The 22,559-nt window shown below is 41.0% G+C and overlaps 2 protein-coding genes across 2 annotated transcripts; both read right to left on the bottom strand.

Moving 5' to 3' along the window:
• Positions 1-2,838: 2,838 nt before the first annotated feature.
• ube2h (ubiquitin-conjugating enzyme E2H (UBC8 homolog, yeast)) lies at positions 2,839-17,535 on the bottom strand. The gene is made up of 7 exons (XM_058078030.1): positions 17,220-17,535; positions 7,600-7,676; positions 7,296-7,370; positions 7,159-7,198; positions 5,810-5,862; positions 4,199-4,327; positions 2,839-4,125 (listed from the first exon to the last, which is right to left on the bottom strand). The coding sequence occupies exons 1-7, from the start codon at positions 17,270-17,272 to the stop codon at positions 4,001-4,003; spliced, it is 552 nt and encodes a 183-aa protein (XP_057934013.1). The 5' UTR covers positions 17,273-17,535; the 3' UTR covers positions 2,839-4,000.
• A 388-nt stretch (positions 17,536-17,923) lies between these two features.
• zc3hc1 (zinc finger, C3HC-type containing 1) lies at positions 17,924-22,360 on the bottom strand. Its single transcript, XM_058077725.1, has 10 exons — positions 22,194-22,360; positions 21,707-21,809; positions 21,482-21,632; positions 21,234-21,317; positions 21,031-21,158; positions 20,819-20,955; positions 20,477-20,747; positions 19,388-19,576; positions 19,110-19,313; positions 17,924-18,932 (listed from the first exon to the last, which is right to left on the bottom strand). The coding sequence occupies exons 1-10, from the start codon at positions 22,325-22,327 to the stop codon at positions 18,861-18,863; spliced, it is 1,473 nt and encodes a 490-aa protein (XP_057933708.1). The 5' UTR covers positions 22,328-22,360; the 3' UTR covers positions 17,924-18,860.
• Between the last annotated feature and the right edge of the window lie 199 nt (positions 22,361-22,559).

The following is a 22,559-nucleotide window of genomic DNA, read 5'->3' as shown; positions in this document are numbered from 1 at the left end:
AAAAAAAGTCGTACATTTACGAGAAACAAGTCATAAATGTACGAGAATAAAGTCGTAAATTCGTACATGAAGTCGTACATTTACAAGAATTTTTTTTGCAAATTTACGGGAATAAAGTCATAAGTTTATGAGAAATTTTTTTTAATATATATTATATTGTGAAAGATATTATATATTATAATTTTGTGTCAATTTGTAAGTATTGATTATATGACTATATCATATGATAAAATCATGAATAACAATAATCACTAGATTTTATTAACAAATGGACCATATAAAAAAATGTCAAAAAATAAGACTGATCGTTCTAATAATAATAATAATTATTATTATTGAATGAAAGAGAAGCCAGATAAGTTCTACAATAGAAAAGTCAACTCAATTGATTTTAATCCCATTTCTGCCAACAAAAAAACAACATAGTCGAACGTCTTTTCCACGCACGATGCACCTGCGTCATCAATTAGTAACGACCCGTCTCCACTTGACCTCCACGAGCCGAACCTGAGCTGATAAAGCCAACAAAGCCTTCACGCTCCCAACTTGATACTCTTCACTTATGAAGATGCATTAAAAATGTACGTCGTCGCAATAGATCCATTGATTCCATGGCGGCGGCTCATACCTTAAAAGGAAGCAGCAACAACAGCAGCAGCAGCAGCGGCGTGGGTCACATAACCGGCGTCCGGCTCCACCGAGACCAATCAGGGCGTGGCACGATATACGTCATGGACGTCCTGCACTGCGGATAAAAACGAAGGCTTTTAAATATTTCATTGAGCTCGTCTCGTGTTGCTGATCCTCTGGAGGTCAGCGTTGCCTCTTCAGCATCGTCGTCACCTCATGCGGTGGAAGGAGACGTTCTTCTCAAATTAAAATACAAAAAAAAGCTAAACAAATAAATACTATTTAATGTACTAAGGCGGAAAAGTGACTTGGAATCGTCTTAAACAGGAGCGGTGTTCCCCAGGGCTCTATTCTAGATACCTTGTGGTTTACATTAGGTTACATTTCACAATATGCTGCATCATTTTAAGACTTCTTTCTCATATTTGGACCTTCTCCTGTTGCAAAATAAAGTAGAAAACGACAACATCAACAACTTCAACCTACCGACCCCCTGTAGTTCATTCTTAATTGCATAGTACTGTAAAGTGTAAGTAATTAGTAGTAGTACTAGCAGCTGTAAGCGACAAAAAAACTAAAAAAAACATACAAAAAGCATCAGTGATGTCATGTACCAGAAGATACGGCAGATTTATGCGTGACAGAACGACAGAATACATTTTTTTTCCGGAAGAGAGGGGATTAAACTGCCTTATGTCACATTTCAACTATTGGTGTCATGCTGATGTTCAAACTTTGCACATAGGGCGCCACTCTGTGGCTAAAAGCTGAAACTGCACCTAAAAGGGGTACCAATGACAATAGAGTTCAAGTTAATCAGATTGAAAAAAGTAATCAGAAAATACAAAAAAATAAAATAAAAAATAATTTAAAAATTAAAATAAAGTCATATAATTAATTTAAAAATACATTATATACAAATAAATAATTAAAAAATAAATAATTAAAAAATAATATAAATTAATATTCATTCATTTTCTACCGCTTTTCCTCACATAAAAATGAAAATAATTTAAAAATTAAAATAAATTCATATAATTAATTTAAAAAATACATTATATAAAAAATAAATAATTTAAAAAAATAAATAATTTAAAAAATCATATAAATTAATATTCATTCATTTTCTACCGCTTTTCCTCACGAGGGTCGCGGGGGCGCTGGAGCCTATCCCAGCTGTCTCTGGGCGAGAGGCGGGGTGCACCCTGGACTAGTGGCAATCACAGCCAGCCAATCACAGGGCACAAACAACATAGACAAACAACCATTCACACTCACATTCATACCTATGGACAATTTGGAGTCACCTAAAATATGTTTTTGGAATGTGGAATCAAACTCGGGTCTCCTCGCTGTGTGGCCTGAGTATTAAGCAATTAACCTAGCATGTTTTTGGAATGTGGGAGGAAACCGGAGTACCCGGAGAAAACTCCACACAGAGATGGCCGAGGGTGGAATTGAACCCTTGTCTCCTAGCTGTGAGGTCTGCTTGCTAACCACTCGACCACCGTGCCTATAAATTAATATAATATAAATAAAAAATAAACAAAAACAATGTAAAGCAATACTAGCAGATGTAATACAATTATTTGGTATTCAATCAAATATGTCATAGAATAATAATTACACATATTCAAACCTCTAGTATGGCCTCCAAATGGGTACATAGAGAAACACTGACACCTAGTGGCCAAAAGGGGAAGTTCAACGTCACCTAAAAAAAAGGCTCCATGGAAAAAGACAAAAAGCCTCTTTAAACACATTGAATGTTTTATTAAAAAAGGAAGTTATAACAGTATTTTTTACACCACTATGAGGTTATAAGCCTATTTCATGGAGAGCATTTGTCTTTTTTTTGTTGTTTTGACAAAGCATGCCCAACTTTACAATGCAAATGGAAATAAAAATAAAATATATAAAAGAGGGGGCGTGGTGTGAAAATTCATAAAACCAAAATGTGCATGTTTTTTTTTTTTTAAGGGGCGGAGGGTAAATGTCTAAAAATGAAAAACATGCTGTGTGTGATAATGGATCCACACTAGCACAACAGACCGTTGGGGAGAAACGAACGGGGGCCCCTGAAGGCACCATCATTCACTTCTAAACCAGGAGTTTTATTTGGTAAATAAATGTATCTTGAATTAAGATATTCTAATGTGTTTTTTCCACGTTTACGTTAATTCTCCACAGCAAACTGCAGTCCGAGGCTGAGTATACCATCACTTTATTACCCAGCAGGTGCACAAAGCTTCATTTAAAAGCAAAACCTATAGGCGTTTTAACAAAAAGAGCCGTTTGTTTGCTTTTTTTTTTTCCTCCAAGAGGACACAAATTAGCATATCCCGGTCTTTTTTTTTTTTTTTTTTAAATCCTTTAGAATATTTTTTTTTCATGTTGGATTACAAGAGTCCAGCACAATACTGCACAGAGCAAGAATTCCAATCTGGATTACCAAAAAAAAAAATGGTGTAATTCATGAATTTTACACCAGTAGTGACTGAATGGGTATTGTGGGCGGGTTCCAACGTTTGTCGGAAGCTTCTGTGAAGCTTATGTGTCCTGAGTGGGGCTTGGAAAAAGATAAACGAACACTGGATATGGGAGAAAGAGAACCAAAGGAGCCTCTTGAAGGAAGTGACACTAGGCTAGGGAACACCTGTACAAACGTAGCATCTTTTACATATCATCACACCACAGACGCTAACTAACTACGTAGCCGTGAGCGCTAGTATCTATTTGTCGGATGTGCGCTAGCTCGCTTCCCAAAAGTCTTGTCAAAGATTGTCCAGGGAGGGGTCACATGACAGGATGCGGAGTTTAGAAATGTGCTCTTGTACTCCATTTGCTTTTTCGTTGAAGAGGAAGAGGAAGTCCACAAGGCAACTACTCGGGTCCTCTTCATATATTTGGACTGCCATTTTTGTATTGAAGAGAGAGAGAAAAAAAAAACACAGAATCCCAAGCCAAGGGAGCCATGTTGTTCATTCAGGTGTTTTGTTCAAAATGAAAAAAAAAGAGGGCTCATATTATCCTGCGCGGTACCCTGTGTGTGATTGTGCGTCTCAAATACTGTCTTTGCCTCGTCCTGGAAGCCATGGACGCACACAAGGGAGCAAAAAAGACCTTGCTGGGAAAATGCAGGGATGATGGTAAAGGGGAGCTACACGCTAGATAATTCATAAAAATCCTTGTTTAGTAATAATAATAATAATAATAATAAAAATCAAAGGTGTTTAAATATGAACATTATAAGTCTGCTTTGTCTTGGTTAGGAAATCAAATATAGTCTCTGTAAAGGAGGAGGAGGAGGAGGCGGGGCTTATCAAGGGGAGGGAGATGGAGAGGGTCGGGAATGGGGGTGGGGGGTCCACTACAACTCCATGTCCTGGGCCTCGTCTTCGGAGAAGTCGGACATGGAGCTTTCGGACGAGGAGTCGCCGGCGCCTTCCTCTTGCTCCTTGAGCGCCTCCTCTGTTGCATATTTCTGGATGTACTCTGTGGAGACACAAATACTTCAATGGAGGAGATAGAAGGTGGGGAACTCTCTCTTAGGTTGTCGTGTGCGAACCTTTGATTTTCTGCTTGTACTCCTCTGGCCTGTGCAGGTACATGGCGGCGGCGTCTCCGTTCAGAGGGTCGATGGGGTTGGGGTAGGCCAGCAGCTGAGGCAGGAACGACTCAAAGATGTTGGTCAGGTCTAAAAAAAAAATAAAATAAAAAATAAAACAGGCTTCACTACACATCTTCAACACATCTAGCTGTCAGTCAACTGCAGACGTGGGATCTGTAACCGTGAGAACTGCTAACTGAAAACGTTAGCGTTCGCCGTGAGAACTGCTAACTGAAAACGTTAGCGTTCGCCGTGAGAACTGCTAACTGAAAACGTTAGCATAACTGAAAATGTTAGCATCTTGTCAGTTCGCCAGGGAACTGAAAACGTTAGCGTTCACCGAGAGAACTGCCAACTGAAAACGTTAGCGTTCACCGAGAGAACTGCCAACTGAAAACGTTAGCGTTCGCCGTGAGAACAGCTAACGTTCAATGTTAGCATTCGCCGTGAGAACAGCTAACGTTCAATGTTAGCGTTCACCGTGAGAACAGTCAATTTTCAATGTTAGCGTTCACCGTGAGAACAGCTAACTTTCAATGTCAGCGTTCACCGTGAGAACTGCTAACTGAAATTGTTAGCGTTCACCGTGAGAACAGCTAACTGAAAATGTTAGCGTTCACCGTGAGAACTGCTAACTGAAAATGTTAGCGTTCACCGTGAGAAACTGCTAACTGAAAATATTAGCATCTTTTCAGTTTTCAGGGGAACTGAAAACGTTAGCAATCACCGTGAGAACTGCTAACTGAAAAAGTTAGCGTCTTATCAGTTCTATGGGGAACTGAAAATGTTAGCGTTCACCGTGAGAACAGCTAACGTTCAATGTCAGCGTTCACCGTGAGAACTGCTAACTGAAAATGTTAGCGTCCACTGTGAGAAACTGCTAACTGAAAATGTTAGCGTCCACCGTGAGAACTGCTAACTGAAAATGTTAGCGTCCACCGTGAGAAACTGCTAACTGAAAATATTAGCATCTTTTCAGTTTTCAGGGGAACTGAAAACGTTAGCAATCACCGTGAGAACTGCTAACTGAAAAGTTAGCATCTTGTCAGTTCTCAGGGGAACTGAAAATGTTAGCGTTCACCTTGAGAACCCAGACTAGAAACATTAGTGTTCACCATGAAAACTGCTAGCCAGAAATGTTAGCATTGACAACATTAGGGAAAAAAACTTTGTTGTGGTCATGATGGTGTACCCACTCCTTAATGTTATCTTATATATATATGTGGTACATGGCGTCTTATTAGTTTGGACAAATTAATAACGTGCTTCTCGGAGACAAACACGACTCATTAGCAGTAAAGCTACAGACATACAGAACGTCAGTTTAAAGTCCAATTCCAGCATCAATGCTACAAGCTTCCAATGCACTAAGAAGGGACCTCTTCTTTACAATTGCTGATAAAGAGTAGACAATGAGACCTTGGATAAAAGATGGCTGACTACCACTAAATCATCCCCGTCAAAGGGCCTCTGACCTTTCCAGGCGAGGGCGTTGCCTCATTAGTATTCACCTCTCCCCTCAGTAAGAAGATTAGCGCACAGACGCACGCCTCTATGATGCATACTCACCATAAAGAGCCGTCCACGTCTGGTTAATGACATCTAAACACACCGTTCCTGACCTACAACACAAGAGTCAAGTGTAAACAAGTATGGAAACATGAATGTACATATACACTTCCAGATACACTTCACGGACTCAAACATGAATAGATTCAACATTTAAGTCTTTCCTCCTTCATTTGTCCGCGGGGTCGTGGTGAGCACATGCCGTCGTGGAGTGTGGCGTCCTTCAGCGGATCTGTCCCTCGCGTCGTCTAAGCGCTGGATTAATGAGCCGGGAACAACAAAGAGCTCGGCCAAGTTTTGTCATTTGCGCCTAAACAAGAATGCTTCATGCGCCCAACGGGTGAGGCCACGTGCCAATACCGACAAGAAGGAACTTTCCTAATGAGTCCATATGATGTCTCTTATTATGTCTACTAGATTGGGTTATATGGGTGTAAAGCTGACTATAGGGCTGCTAGTTCAAGTCAACAGGGCTTTATTCATGTTAAAAATTGGATTTAGAAGGAAATTCACTCATCACCGGTCGGCTCTGGAACCAATTAACCACGATAAACAAGGGATTACTGTACTAGAATTTGAAATGTTACTATATATATATATATATATATATATATATATATATATATATATATATACATAATGTCATTGTATGGTCATATCACCTCGTACTTTGGTACAGGACAAAAAATTAAAAAATTCAAAATAAAAAAAAAACTATTATGGAAAGCAGGAAGTGAACAAATAAATAAATACAAAAATAAAAAATTATATTAGGAAAGCAGGAAGTGAACAAATGTAACAGTTACTGATTGTAAAAGTACCAGATGGAGGGGTAGGATTTAATAAGCTTTGCTTCTTCCTACTCCTTTTTGGACATGTGGAACTGTGAACTGATTATGTGATGCATTCAATTGTAATCTGATGCATGTTCAAATGAAATAAAACCATTACCATTACTTCGGCATGTGACAAATATAAATAAATACAAAAATAAAAAACAAAAAATTAATAAAATACATTAAAACATTTAAAAAATAAAAAAATTATATTAGGAAAGCAGGAAGTGAACAAATGTAACAGTTACTGATTGTAAAAGTACCAGATGGAGGGGTAGGATTTAATAAGCTTTGCTTCTTCCTACTCCTTTTGGACATGTGGAACTATGAACTGATTATGTGATGCATTCAATTGTAATCTGATGCATGTTCAAATGAAATTAAACCATTACCATTACATATGTAATATGCATTTATGTGGGATCAAACATTGCATTTGCATTCATCTAAGGAACACAGCCAACAAGGGCTCCATCATCATGAACACAAAATGTCCTGAGATTGTCTACTTACGCTTCATCAATGTTAGGATGAAAAATCTTGTTCATGAATCCTGAAAAACAAGAGAAATATTAATGAAAAGATGTTTCACACGGTAGTAATCATCGTGTCTGTGTGTGTGTGTGTGAAGGCGCCGTGCGCCCTTGTACCTATTGATGGTGATTTGAAAGGGTATTTATCCGGGAGGTCCACTCGCACCTTCCACACGCCGCCCTCGTACGGCGCTAAATGTGAGAATAACAAATTGTAAGCGGACATTACTGTACTTTTCTTGTATGTTGAAGGCAAAATGAGGTTTTTTTTTTGTATGTATGTATTGAAGCCTGGTTTACTTCCTTTGTACACACAAACAAGAATTCAATAAAAAGCTCTTCATCTTCCAGTTTGCACGGCTTGAGATCCTTTTCCAACAAACTATAACACATGTAATATTTTTGGTGGGGGTTCACTTACTTCCCTGTGGTCCAAAAAACTTCACTACAAATTCGTTGAGTCCGCTGAGGATGGTGACTTCATGTTTGCTCTCAATGCTAAACAGGCAGTCAAGGACCAAAAAATAAACAACCTGCACATATTAGTGAGACAATAAGACTTATTTTTGTATTATATATATTTCATTCTGGCCGAGAGTTTGATTCCACATTCCAAAAACATAATAGGTGACTCCAAATTGTCCATAGGTATGAATGTGAGTGTGAATGGTTGTTTGTCTATTTGTGCCCTGTGATTGGCTGGCCACCAGTCCAGGGTGTACCCCGCCTTTCGCATGAAGACAGCTGGGATAGGCTCCAGCAACCCTTGTGAGGATAAGTGATAGAAAATGAATGAATTAATATTTCATTCTTTTGGTATTCAGAATTAAAAAAACCAACGACACTTCCAAGATGGTAGCAGCTGGCTTGTCAGTCCTGGTCCTACGTGTATCCCATTAGCTTTAAGCGCTGACCCCCCACCTCCCAGCCCTAAGGGTTAAATCAAACTGGGGAAGGGGAGGGGGGTTATTTTAGGCTCTGGCAAAAGCGAACGGCAGTGTTACTGCTTGGACTTTCAAGGGTCCGTATAGACAGTTATTATGATATGCTAGACTGGGCTAACAGTTATTATGATATGTTAATGTCATCTTAACATAAACAGTTATACAGTACACCAAGCTACACCCCCTCCCTTTACCTTGGATTAGTATAGATAAATCATAATCTGTGGCTAGCACGGGTGTCATTATCTTTGCATGCACACACATCGTTTGCTAACGTACACAGAATCAATATTACTGCAGTGGTGTGAGTCAGGGCCAGCAAAGTCTTCTCTGCTGGCCTAACCACTACTACCAGAAGCACAAGTTTCACGGTGGGCAACGATGAGCTATTTTACTCTATTGTGCTTCAGGAGTAAAAGAGCTCTGCTGTGTTACCACCATTTATCATAGGATTGTTCTATATAAGTTTCATGCTAGCTAGTCGTAACAAACATTTGTCTTGAATTCCGACCTCATAAAGAAGCTGAGTCTAAATATGCTACAAATTGTGGTGTAGACATGTTTTTATTCCGGTCCATAGCATTTTAAAAATAACCCAAACCTCATCCCAAGTATGGAAAACACACATGGCCGATCATCACATTTTAGTTGACTGTAGGCACATTCATTTGAAATCACCGGCTATTTGGGTCAATGTCTTGTCATCAAAATGACACGGCACATTTTTCACTGCAGAAAATTAAAGCACGCTATTGGAGCGACACTGCCCTGTTCGACAGCAATGTGAAGAGTCGCTTCCAGAGCAATGCTGTGACCACCAGCTGACATGTTTTGAAAATGGAAGACATGGCTGAGCTCCCCCCAGCAGGGAAAAAGGCAGCAATTGGCAGGTTAGTGAATAACATAAAAGGACAGCAAAGAAGCTAATGAGACTGCAACCCTCCGGAAAGCCAGCAGGGAAAAGCAGCATAGAAAGCGAGGAGGGTAGAATTAAGGTCAGCCAACAAAAGCAGCTAACCCAGGGCATGAAGAGTTGTCAAAGAGGAACGAAGGTAGCAATGGATAGCGGGCTATGTGACATCACTGCTTTGAGAGGAGAGGAGTCAAACACTTGAACACACACATCAGAAATTAAAAAGTGACACGAGTTTCCAGTACAGGGCAGTACATTAGAATTTAGATTTATAAAGAGACTGGACCCAATTAAGAGCCTTGTGGTACACCTTAACTTGGCCATGGTTGTCACATTAATTCAGGGATGCCCAACGTAATCTCACAGCAAAAGTTGTAATTTGATGAGAATAAACTAAAATTACAATTTTAGTAGTATCAAGTTGAAAGATGTTTTTCCCCTCATTTTTTTTTAAAACTAAACAAAATGACGCTGTCATTTTTGGAAATTTTGGTTCGGGAAAAAGTTATATTATGCGAACATAAACATACGGAAATAAAGGCATAACATTACAAATGGTTAACTTACAGTACAAGAGTTAAAAGATTATTTAAGAAGAAAGTGGTACACCTAAATATGGTCATGGTTGTCATATTAATTCAGGGATGCCCAAAGTAGCCAAAAGTTGTAATTTGATGAGAATAACCTAAAATTACAATTTTAGTAGTATCAAGTTGAAAGATGTTTTTCCCCTCATTTTTTTAAAAAAGTTTTAATATTATAAACTAAACAAAATAACAATGTAATTTTTGGAAATTTTGGTTCGGGAAAAAGTTATATTATGAGAACATAAACATATGGAAATAAAAGTGGTTTACAAGTGGTAAATTTACAGTACAAGAGTTAAAAGTTTTTAGAAGAAAGTTCAAATACATGGGAAATTTGAAAAAACAAAGCAAAGTCTGAACTTCATACTAATAATAAGATTTTTCACATATATCTCAAAGCTGATATGCAGTTATTGTTTGCAGTTTTTAACAAGAGAGCATCTGGACATAAAATGACACTCCATAGTCACTTTTACGTTCCTATTATTCTTTGTTTACACCATAATGCACCGGCTACAGGATCACAAGAGACAGCCACCGCTAGTCAGACTAACTTGTTAGCTTAGATGTTTTGCTTTACAGAATATCAAAGTGGCTCTTGCATCCATTTTTCACTACGTGGCCCTCAGTGGAAAATGTTTGGACCTGAAAATCATTTTCTCTGTGCAAAAAAAAAAAAGTTTGGGAACCACTGGTCTTGTGCGAGTGCAAGCAAGCAGTGCTAACCAAGCGAAAAGTGGACAGATTCCCAAGTGTTTCTACAGCAGCCGGCTTGCCACAATGACAAACACCAAGCACGCTTTTTGAAAAGATGATGGAAGACAGCCACCGTCTGCGGCAACGACAACATTTGGCCTTGCTAACGAAAAGCAGGAAGTGTTGTAGCAGTCTGCCAACATGTGACAGCTTCCTCTTTCAAAAAAAAAAACAAAAAAAACACAGCAGCAAGCGACACTCCTTCCCAAAGAAACATGTAGGACAACAAAGCAGAATGCACTGAAGCCACAGTTGAATTAGCTACAAAACTGACTCCCCCGGCCCCCACCTGAGTGAGAATGCATTGCCCTCGCATGTAAACACATGCAGTGCAGCTATGGAATGCTACCTTATGCGAGTTAAACAGATTACTACTTTGTGCCCTGAGCTGCCCCCTCACAGCACTCTAAAAAACAGACGTCCGATAGTGGTGGTGGTGGGGGCGAAGAACGGGTAGAGTTGGGATTTAATCCGCTTGATACCGAACAATCGGTGCGGCTCCCCCACTAGTCGTTCTACAAACTGTACAGTTCGGTATCAACACCAATTGTGACCGTCTGTCCTCTTAAGCCTGCCTTTCACTCCCTCTGACAAAATCAACTGATACCAGCATGCGTGGCCCATGCAAAACAAACTCGCAGGGAGGTTTTACATATCAATGGACATCCTGAAGGTCTACAAAGCCACACTGATGTCTTCAAATTTTGAGTCGAAAAATTTTGCACTCTCAGCCCAATTTATTACAATAATAGCGTCACCATGCTAATGGGAGTCGGCTTGATCCCGTCCATGTATGCGAGCCGCAGTGTCGCACAGACCTGACGTCGTCTTTTGTCTTGGTCGGGGGGGTGACAAATGAAAGCCCACCCACTGCAATCAAAAAGGCAGCCGCTCCTCCTTCCAGCTTTTTTCGGCTAAATCAACAGTCTATTTAAAAGGAATTGGCACACAGACTGCATGAACGCAGCCTGTGCAAGCATAACAAATGTAGCTGTTAATTAGAGGTTTGGAAGAAGTTCCTGTCTGGTGACCTACTGGAAAAAAATAGCAAGTCACTCATCACACTGCTGTTTTTTGGTATCGACTTAAAAAATGTTTGTCAAAGCTGCTCAAAACTACATGCTGTTTTTCAGGGCCTACTGCAAAAACAAATAGTAGTCAAAGATCCTCTATAGTAGGAGTACTGCGCTGCTTTTAAGAACCTTCTGGAAAAAACAAGTCAAAGATGCCTGATACTGGTCAAAGATATATATTCTATATTGCAGAAGCACTCCTGATTTTAGTGATCTGCAATAAATGCTAGTCAAAATCAGTCTTATAATGGTAATGCTGTGCTGTTTTTAGAATCTATCTATCTATCCATTTTCCTCCGCTTATCCGGGTCCGGGTCGCGGGGGCAGCAGTCACAGTAGGGAAGCCCAGACTTCCCGGCCACCTCCTCCACCTCCACCGAGAGGACACCAAGGTGTTCCCAGGCCAGCTGTGAGACATAATCCCTACAGCATGTCCTAGGTCTGCCCCGGTCTGCCTTTCTCCCGGGTGGGCATGCCCAGAACACCTCACCAGGGAGGTGTCCGGGAGGCATTCGGACTAGATGCCCGAGCCACCTCAACTGACTCCTCTCAATGCGAAGGAGAAGCGGCGCCCCTCCCGGATGGCTGAGCTCCTCTTTTTAAGAATCTACTGAAAAAAAAAATAGCGTTGCTGTTTTTTGGTACCTAATGAAAAATAGTAGTCAAAGCTGCTCTATATTACAGGAGCACTTTTTGAGGATCAACTGAAAATAAAAATAGTTGTCAAGGATGCTCTGTATTAGTAATGCTGTACTGTTTTTTTAGGGATTTACTGATAATAACCAAACTAGATTCCGTGCATTACAAAAGTGCTGTTGTTAAGCACATACTGCACAAACGCACACATCACATATACTTTAATTATCAAGGCTCAGGGCTTTGAATCCATGGTGACACAGCCCAAAGCAGAATTTCAACACTGACGTGGTGACAGTGCTGACAAGGCTGAATTCTGAAGCGATGAGATAACACAAAAGACGGCAGGCCTGTATGCCATGTCATGATTGCGCTGTGCTTCAATGGAAACAGTATGTGAATGGCAAGCGGTGGGTGAATACAAACAGTTGTGCCAAAAAAAAAAAAACAACTAAGAGAGGACCTTCAGTCTAAGAGAACTCAGCCATGCGTGCGTTAAGAGTCACCGTTTGGGTCGTGGGACCCCCTACAGTCTGAGAATGGCATAGACCTGAACTTCGAGTACAGATCTGTCAATCATGATCACCACTACCTCCTACTCCGTCTCAGATATGCAAATTAATGAACAATTAAGTACGAGGGGCAGGTCTAATCCACAACTAGGGGGTCCAATGTGGTCTCAATGGTTCTTGGAGCCTGTGAGTGGAGGCTTTGGATGCAAAACAACAAAAGGCTTCTGATGCTATCCGGATGTCATGTGTCAGGAGTGTGACAACGAAGTGGAGGGTGCGTGAAGCTCATTCACCCTATGGAGAGAGTGGGAGGAGCTGGGGCGGGAACGAGAAACAAACTGACCCCTGACTGCGACTAAATGAGACTGGAGGGCAAAACGCTGCATCGACACTTCACATCAAGGATAAAGGGAACGCTTCAGAGGGGTTGGACTCACCTGTAGGGATTTTTTTTTTTTAAATGGATAGCAGCCACAACTGGGAGGGAGGGGGTAGCACTTGGCCCTGGACCACTCACCACTGTGCTGAATACAAAATACTTCACAGAAAACCTGAACAATCATTTTCAAGGGTGACTGAAAGGTAGAATACAACATCAGTCTACACCACAGGCATGCTGTGCGGTTTATAGGGATCAAAATTCTAGTCAAAGATCCTCCTACAAGTCAGGGGCGTTCGTTCTGCTGTTTTTAACGCTTGTCACAGATCCTCTCTCTGACACTCTACTACTCAAAAGGTCCATCTAAGGACAAGAGAGCTCAGCTAAGGCATGCTCTGCTGTTTTTAGGGATCAAAATTCTAGTCAAAGATCCTCCTACAAGTCAGGGGCGTTCGTTCTGCTGTTTTTAACGCTTGTCAGAGATCCTCTATATGACACTCGACTACTCAAAAGGTCCATCTAAGGACAGGAGAGCTCAGCTCAGGCATGCTCTGCTGTTTTTAGGGATCAAAATTCTAGTCAAAGATCCTCCTACAAGTCATTCTGCTGCTTTTATCGCTTGTCAGAGATCCTCTATATGATACTCTCTAGCTCTCTTGCTCAAAGACTAGACAGGACAGCCCTAAACTGAGGAAATGGTGAAAGATCCAATCATTTATTCTCTCGGATTGAGGTACTCAACGCCCAAGCCAAGCCTGTTTTCACCACCACCATCACTTTTCCCTCAACAATTCCCAGAAAAACAACTTTTGCAGCACGTTTTTCTGAATATTAACGACTGTTAAAAGTGTTCCGCCTCTCTATTCTCTAGCACCAAATTCCATAGCCCAGACGCCACAAGAGCTCACATTCACAAAAGGCTTAAAAGTCCTTTGTGGACAACCTGAGCTGGAATTCCAGCAGCTCACTGCTAGAAAGTGTGTGGCGGGAGGAGCTTGCAATGTTGCATCACATATTAGCAAAAGTGCATCATGCTTCTGCTAGTCACACAAACACCGTAAGGTTAGCCCAATGGAGGACAATGCTAATTCAAAGTCTCTTGGGGGACGTTGTGTGTCAACCATACTATTTATACATCAGTGAGATGTCATGCAACTGGAATGACTACAGTATCACAGGAGCCGGGCTCAGGACAAAGCCCGACGCTTAAATCTAGCGGCCGTACGACCGGCTGAGGTCATTCGTTTGCAGGAATTCCCTCACCATCCTCGCTCCAGATTCCTGGCTCTCCGGTGGCTTTGGCAGTGGCAAATGAAATCTCGACGATGAGCTTACATGAGGAGGGTAGGAGGAGGTTCTGGGTTTTGGTTACACCAGAAAAGGGGAGGGGGGGGGTCCATGTTCAGCAAACGAGCCCCCCCACATGCTAGCTAACAGAAGTGAGCAGGTGGTGGTCATAGTGAAATCTGTCTTTTGCATTAGCAGGAGTGGGGGTGCATGTTTGGATTTTGTACTGGCTAAACTAATAATATTTTTTTTAACATAGTTCACTCTTTACTTATTGCAAGAATGCTTGATGATGATCCATATGACTGGAACATTGATGTTTTCAAGGATAAACTACAAAAAAAGATCCTCAATTAGGACCAGGACTGTTTTTAAGTATGACTGCAAAAAGCAGTCAAAGCCCTTCAATATGTCAAGAGTCGTTTGTAAGGAAGCACTGCCAAAAATCTATTAGACAGGAGCACTCTGCTATTTTTATGGATAAACTACAAAGATCCTCAATTTGATTAGACCGCTATTGTTTTTAAGGACTGTAAAAAAGCAGGAGCACTGTCGCCGTTTTTAAGGATCGAATGCAAAATACTCAAGATTGGGAATATGAATAAAAGAGCATGCTAACAGACCCTCAAAATCAAGGGATTTTAGGCAAAAACACTATTCAAAGATCCTTCATGTCAGAAAAAAATGCTCCTTTCCATTTCCCGTGTGTTACCAAACAAATGTTTGTTTATTGTTAACACAATTAAATGCATAGATGTAAACACTTGACTCTTACAACTCTTACTTCCTCACGGCTTTTTTTTGTTATCCCATCAGCTGTTCTAAGCACCTCCCTCCTGTGCTTTCTGGCCAGTAACACATAAGTGCTTGTTCCAACTGTGTTTCTAGAACAGGGGTGCCCATGACGTCGACTGCACAGGTAGTGTGGATTGATTGCATAAATGTCACTTTGTACATGTCATATGACATCAGTCAGGTGACAAAGCTCCCCACCTGACTCGCTGGAGATTAAGTGGTGTTAAGATACATACAGAGATGCAACTTTCATCTTTAATTATCTTGATTATGGATAACCCACCTCAGCGGTAAGAGGCCTACCTCTATAACTGTAATGTTTAACCCTTAGATGCACGAGTGACTGGACCCTACACTCTTCCATAAGTGGGTCAAAAATGACCCATACTAAAATCAATGCGTTTTTATGCCAATTTTGCCATTTTGGTTAGGAATAATCACTATGATATTTAGTATTATATTTAGGACCACACAAGAATGATTTCATCCAGCATCTGTAGGACCCATTTCAGCTGTGTATCTCGCAGCCAAGGCATGGATGAGGAAACAAAAGAGTAATGCCCAACAATACATACAGTAATGTAGTTATAAAGTAGGCTAATTTGTTGATAATACTAACATACATACACAATATTATATGAAGATAATACTTGTTGTATTAGCACTTTATGTGTAAAATAATCTTCCTGAGGGGTGACACTTCTGATTTCGTCTGTGTGGTCTACAGTTAAATTATTCCTGACAGCCAACGTTGATAAGAATCAAAAGGTTCCTATTGGATTCCATAGAAAATGCATGCAGGATATTTTTGACCCACTTATGGAAGGTTGGGGTAGGAACACACAAACAAAAAAATCTTAAAATGTATAAAAGGTATGTTAAAAATGTGGAATACCTGGAATATGAAATGATAAAAAAAATTCATTACAAAAGATATTTCAAGAAAACAACCTGACCGGGTCATTTTTGACCCACTTATGCATCTAAGGATTAATAGCAAATGCTAACTGGACATAATCCATTAACCGTGTATAATGAACACATACAATTAGTATGTGTAACATCTTTGAACAATATCAACTACTTTAACTACTACTTGTAATGTGAAATACTAATTAGTATTGAGTAGTTTCAAAGTTTACAAGTTAGATTTTATATTACAAGTAGCTCACAGGCTGACAAAGTGTGAACACCCCTGTTCTAGAACATATTATTTTAGACAAAAAGTTCCAGTTGTGACAGGAAGTCAAACACACACACAAATGCCAAGTAGCTAGCTCGGTGCAAAGTTGGCCCTGTAACACCTGCCGTGCACCTTTACCTTTCGTTGTTGTTTTAGATATGATTTCACCGAATCCGTACATTATTTTCGCATTGTTTTGTTTTGCAGAAAGGCCACACGAGTTAGAGTCGGGCGATCCTCTGACGATCAGGTGGCCATTTTGATGTTGAAAAAGCAACCAACTGGTCGCTAGCATGCTAAGCTAGCAGCAGCTACTACAATGCAAGCATTTCACAAGTGACAGCTGCTCGAAAAGCAACACATTAACAAAACCCCGTTGGTTAACGCGTGTGTTTTAAAATACACACAAAAATGCGTTTTTTCGAAGTGTAAAGGGCAAAGGACAACAGCAGCAGGGGTCTCAGCTGACGTCCGCCGTGCATTATGTAAACAAGCTGATGTGCCAACGTGTAAAAAGGGGCCAAATCTGACTCCGATATTGTTGACAACATGCAAGGCCAAGACGATTGGCCCTTGAACCCTTGTGGTTTTGTTCCAGTTAAACATCAAAAAACAACATCAAAGAAACTCCCATGCAAAAGGGGATCCAAGGCTGAACAACAACGTTAGCATCTACTCGATCTTGTTCCAGTTTAGCCAAACAAACCGTCATTTTACATTAATTTAATCATTGTAAGACACGATACGAGTGCTATTAGATCGTCAGCTTGTCTTTATAATCTAGTAAATGCTTCACAAACTAGCCAAGGCTGTGCTAGCAAAATGTTGTTTACACAAACACTAGTCACTGACAATGGAGGCTCTATGTGTCTGTGGACAATACAGAATTAGCAGTGCCCGTCATAAATACACAAATAGGACAAAAAGTGTCCCCAAGGGACCGTGGAGTTGTTGAGTTATGTTGAGAAAAGGATACAGTTTCACCACATCGGTGTCCATTCGTCTTTTGCCAGGACTTGGAGACGACATTTTTGGCTATTTCCACCGCAGGAACACAGGCAGGTCAACGGAAAGCTAGCCCCCCCTCCCGGACACGCTAGCAGAGTCTAGCAAAAGTGTCTTATCCGAAAGTTAACATTGGCTTGGCCGCAAATAATGACGAGCTTCCCAGCTGGAGCGTCTCCGTCCTCCTCGATGGCCGAACTGAACGTTTTAAACAAGACGACTGACTGACTGGCGTTCACTGCCTCTCTCTCAGCGCCCTGGCCATGGTTCTGACAAGCTGGGATCCCTCCGCGTCTACGTCATATATGCGCGACCGAGCGTCACGGCCGACGGACATGTCTGTAGTTTTTTCAAGCAGAGGACACCAGACAACGTTATACAGCAACATGACAGACGTTCCTTTGTTGTATTCCGTTAGATACATCTAGAAGTAATGTTTGACTCATCATAACTGTAATTAATCTCATAAATTAAGTATAAAAGTACATTCTTTAAAGAAAACCCTGGTTTATCTACACACATTTGCGGTGTGAAGGCAGCATTAACATATAATATATTGTAATAACATCTTAAAACGTATTCAGTTTGGCTGAGGGCCTACAATTCTCTTTTTATTGGTTCATGGCATATTTTAAAATCAACATTAAACAGAATGTCAGAAGGAAAAGGTTACTTTGTTGTTTGTTTACAATAAAAAAATATATGTTAAAATACTTAACAGGAGCATAAGTCACAAATGGCATGAGATGGTTTACTGGTTTTGGGCATGCTTAACAAGTTACGTTCCGGAACATCACATATTTTTATTTACACCATTCAACGTATCCGAAAAGATGTAAGAAGAAACAAAATTTTAAAAAAAAAGTGAAGTCCCTGTATTAATGTGTGCAACCTTTGACTGGATTTTTCCCTTTTAAGGGGGTCATGACAGGGTGGACGTCTGACAATACATGACATGAAAGCGGTTTTGAACCTTCGATCATACAAACAGCAAGCTTCCGTTTTTAATATTGTGACAATTTTGGGTCTCCTGGTCCTGTTTCTTATTACATTTAATACTCAAATTAATGTGTTTACAATTCACTAGTGGAACATCTTGTATACTGTAGTCATATTTTTATGACATTTATTAACAGCAAAAAAAATCACAATTAAACAAAAAATGGAAATATTTCATAAGAATGTTTTATTAAACAACACATGCAGGTTGGTGAGGACAATGTAAGCAATGGGATGTCACAGGAAGGGGAAAAAAAAAGCCAAGGCAGTCTCAAGCTAACATGTTTCAATGATGATGGCACACGGTTCTTTTCCTGCAAAAATCAGTTCACCACTCACACACACGCACACACACACACACACACTTCCAGGTGATATTCTACCACTGCCATCACGATTCCACATTATATTAAAAGGTAAACATCGCCCATCCAGTATCGAGCCTTTTAGGCTCTTTCTCATTATCAGGGATTTCTCGACATGGAGGATTACTGACATAGTTGTGAAAGCGCTTGCCTCCGAACATTTATGTGCTCGTTTTGTTGTCCTCTGCAGAGCGATGGCATACTTGATACGCTTGCTCAGCTGGTCATTGCAGCGGCGCGGAAACGTTCTACTTAGATGGAGCAGATACCTGCCACTGCTGGAATATAGCAAACACCCTTTTAGATTGATCAGGTGGATTCTGGGAGGAAAGACAGAAGAGAGTGTTACAAATAAAACTGTTATTGTGCCAATGTTTTACTTCTGTACTTATATACTATTTATTCATTTGTGGTAACTTGTTACTTTTATGTGAACAGGCTAAATTCTGCCTCATCCTACTCCTTTTCGAGCATGGTAAATTGTACAAGTGACTTACTTGTGTTGACTCGCTAGTCGCTGTGTTCTTTGCGGGCACGAGGAGGTCAAGGACAGCCTTCCAGCCTTGCTGATGGGGTGCTGGCCCCCCGCTGAAAAGGGGTTTGGCCTGAGGATCCACGTTCTCCTTTCCGACCGCCAGCCAGGGGCACCAGTCCCTGTGCTGAGCTAGCGGGTCAAATGCGTTCTTGTGCACGAGGTCATCCTAAAAACAGCAAGTACTTGAACTAATGCAGTTTGGAGATTCCTGAGTGTTAAAATGTTAATATTAGTACTTACAGCCGAGGAGAGGCACAGGCGTTTAGATGCCAGGGGAAGGCAGGAGGCAGCGTCGGAACCGGCGCACTCCCCTTGCCCCCGGCTACGTGTTGCGGGCCTCTTGCCCCTCGTTAAGGGACTTGGGGGCTCCTCAACAGGACTGGGCGAGTCTCTACTTCGGGCTCTCAAAGCTACAGGAACGCCCTCACCCTGTCGGACATGTCAGATCCATAAGGTAGACTACAGGGCACATTGGCAGGGTCATATAGACTAAAGCAGGGATCTCAAACACGCGTCCCGGACACTAGTTTGAGGCCCCCGCCTTAATATGAAAGTTTAATGTTTGTGCGGCCCGCGCAAGTTTGATATGGATGCTGTATGGTATCATGTACCCAGAAAAAATTATTACGTTTGATTAATGTTCATGTTAAAGGTTAAATTACTGTTAATAGTTATCCTCCCTATCCGTGTGGAAGTGGTAAGTTTTGGGCTATTTAAGTTTAAAGGAAATAACTTAAAGGCTACCGTTTAGGTCGCTAGCTCTCTAGTTTGCGAGTTAACATGTGTCTCAAGACCCTGCAGTTGCGCAATATGTTGTAAATAAAAAAAGTATAAATGTGACTATAGTCGTGTTTTGTCATGTCTACAGGGCTCTAATAATGTTTTGTTAATTTTAATCTGAAAAAAATAATTTGTCTACCCACCAACTATATGTGGTTTCTTAAGTTTTTATTATTTGCCGTTTTATTATGATTATTATATGTATTTATTACTGATTGATTGATTTTCTTTATTCTTGATTTGTTTATTTATTTTTCATCTTATTTTGTGCAGAAAAATAAAAACTAAGATATTTGAGAATAGTGGAATGTTTTATCAGAGCTTTTATTGTAGAAAATCAGAACCAAAGCACTGAAAAAGTTTGTATATTTTTCTGTTTTTAATAAATGCGTTTTTTGTTTTTTTTTGGAAAACCTGATGTGGCCCAACCTTGCCCAGACCCTAGCTCCAGTGCCCCCCAGGTCAATTGAGTTTGAGACCCCTGGACTAAAAAGGGTGTGTTCACACTTGTCATGTTGGGTGTGATTAAAACCACAAATTTAAGCTTGCCTGGTCAGTGCGACATGAGTCCTGGCTCCTCAGCTTCATGCGGCACGGAGTGGAAGGTGGCGTGGGTGAGGGCGGAGTCGACTGGTCCCCTTGACCCTCCTGCATGGGAGCCAGGCCAGCGGAGTGAAGAGGGGTGGCAGAGCTTGCAGTGTTTCCTGACGTATCAGCGTCGCCTCCAACATCCTCCATCTGGTGGAAATTCCACAGGCCGACTTTTCGCATACAGTACGAGCAGGTGAGAATGGGAAGCTTTGTGGTGTGCGTGCTCGTGCTAGTAAAAAAAAAAAACAATGGCGATCAATAAAGGCAGCAAGGGGGGGGGGTGTTGTAACATGAAGTCACCTTGCAGCCCAGCCACAGAGAGACACAATGCATGCTGCCACTTGGACTGCAAACGCTTCTGTGCATGTGGTTCCCTTTCTTTTTTGTTCATCCTCCATCAGCAGCAATATCGCACTAACGACATCCTCGGTCAAAAACTGGAACAAGCACAAAAATTTAAACATTTTAGCAACATCATGCCCTTTCCAATGGCCGTGTTTATGCTTTATCACCATCGATTTGAGCAGCTCAGGCTTCATGGATGGTAGCTGCTGCCCCAGCATCAATGCGCTCTGATAACGCTCTATGAGAGCAGCCAAAAGTTCTGATGGCTCTCCGGCTGTCACCATCCACAACCGCTCTGAAATCATGACAACATTGCCCATAAAGCAGTGACTTAAAAAGCCATTTTTAAATAAAAAGCGAGTGCTTTTACCTGGACATGGAAAGTCTGGCCAGGGACAAAACTTCTCATGTTTGGTCTGAAGCTGTCTGGATAGCTCCGCAATGCGAGATTCATCTAAATTAAAGGAGAAATGTGTCCCAGCTCAGAATTAAAACCATACGTGGATATGTGATGCCTAGAGTAGGGGCTTAAAAATTAATGTGGATGAACAGAAAAAGGCTTGGAAATTGGAGCACGTAACCAAGTCGTGGAACACAAGTCTAATATTCGGGGCTTACATTTTTCAAAGTCTAATGTCAGTTGGAGCGATGCACAGAGGAATGCCTGGCAGCTGGAGCACTTGAGCATGTCGTGGGAGATGTTGATCCAGCCATAGCGGGCACACATCAGAGGGGAAAGCGCACGGGGTTTACCGGCCCATTTCAAACAGTGCAACACTAAGGAAAACCAGTGATTGCACTGCAGGAACAATGTATAATATATAATTTGCAACAAAAGGATATTGAGTAGGACTGCACTCTGCTGAAGAAGGCTTCTTTGTTCGTTGCCTCACAAGGTGCTTGAGTGTTGCTCTTCACATCAGAGACTTTTGAATCTCCTTGATCACTACAATAAAAAAAGCAAAATGCACAATGCAATTAATACCCATAGTTTTATTAGTCAAAGAAAAATACACCATGTCAACAGCTACTGCAAATAGCAACCCTACTGTTTCTAATCTTAGCTTTAACAGTGCATCCGTCAGCGCCTACTTGACATTTGCAAGCATGGGCAGGCGCGATAACATGATTAGTTCAGCTACACAAACACTTATGTAATTACATTTTAAATAACTCATAGTCAAAATGTACAACATATACGAAAATCAGTCCATATCTGAAGAAAACGCGAGTTTCATTACTGCCCTGCTGCTAGCTAATTAGCCTTATTCACTTATAGGATAAACAAAAATGTCGCATCAAAAGGTTCTGTGTTTTTCGTTCTACTCACCCGTTGGTAGCGGTACCCGCTGATGAGACACCCTCATTGAGAAGTTCTCGGATTTTCTCCGGAGATGTTAAAGAAGTTTTGTTTTGATTGGAGTTGCTAAGGCGATCCACACGGCTACTGCCGATTGCCGCCATGTTTAGACTCTTCTTCGCTTTTGATGGTGGTTGGCAAACTGTTTTACGGCGCAATAGCGCCACCCAACCATTCTCCACGACAACTACTAAACAAAATAGCTTTTATTTTGTACATTTTTGGCATTCCAAATGCGTCAAAATTATTCTTACTAGTTAAATCTTTGAAAGTGAGCTCAGGGCAAGAAAATTAATGGCTTCTGATAAAATGCTAGTCAAAGATTTGATGACAGTG

The sequence above is a fragment of the Doryrhamphus excisus genome, chromosome 7 (assembly GCF_030265055.1).
Source record: "Doryrhamphus excisus isolate RoL2022-K1 chromosome 7, RoL_Dexc_1.0, whole genome shotgun sequence".
NCBI lineage: Eukaryota > Metazoa > Chordata > Actinopteri > Syngnathiformes > Syngnathidae > Doryrhamphus > Doryrhamphus excisus.
This window is presented reverse-complemented; position numbering and strand designations above follow the sequence as displayed.

Excerpts from the sequence above, each read along its gene's own strand:
- zc3hc1 (XM_058077725.1), bottom strand. The coding sequence starts at position 22,327 with ATGGCGGCAATCGGCAGTAGCCGTGTGGATCGCCTTAGCAACTCCAAT. Across the intron at positions 20,748-20,818 it reads CTCTGTGGCTGGGCTGCAAG|CACGAGCACGCACACCACAA; the intron begins GTGACTTCATGT and ends TTTTTTTACTAG. Across the intron at positions 19,314-19,387 it reads GCCTGTGCCTCTCCTCGGCT|GATGACCTCGTGCACAAGAA; the intron begins GTAAGTACTAAT and ends TGCTGTTTTTAG.
- ube2h (XM_058078030.1), bottom strand. The coding sequence starts at position 17,272 with ATGTCGTCTCCAAGTCCTGGCAAAAGACGAATGGACACCGATGTGGTG. Across the intron at positions 7,371-7,599 it reads GTTTTTTGGACCACAGGGAA|CGCCGTACGAGGGCGGCGTG; the intron begins GTAAGTGAACCC and ends TCTCACATTTAG. Across the intron at positions 7,199-7,295 it reads TTTCAAATCACCATCAATAG|GATTCATGAACAAGATTTTT; the intron begins GTACAAGGGCGC and ends CTTGTTTTTCAG.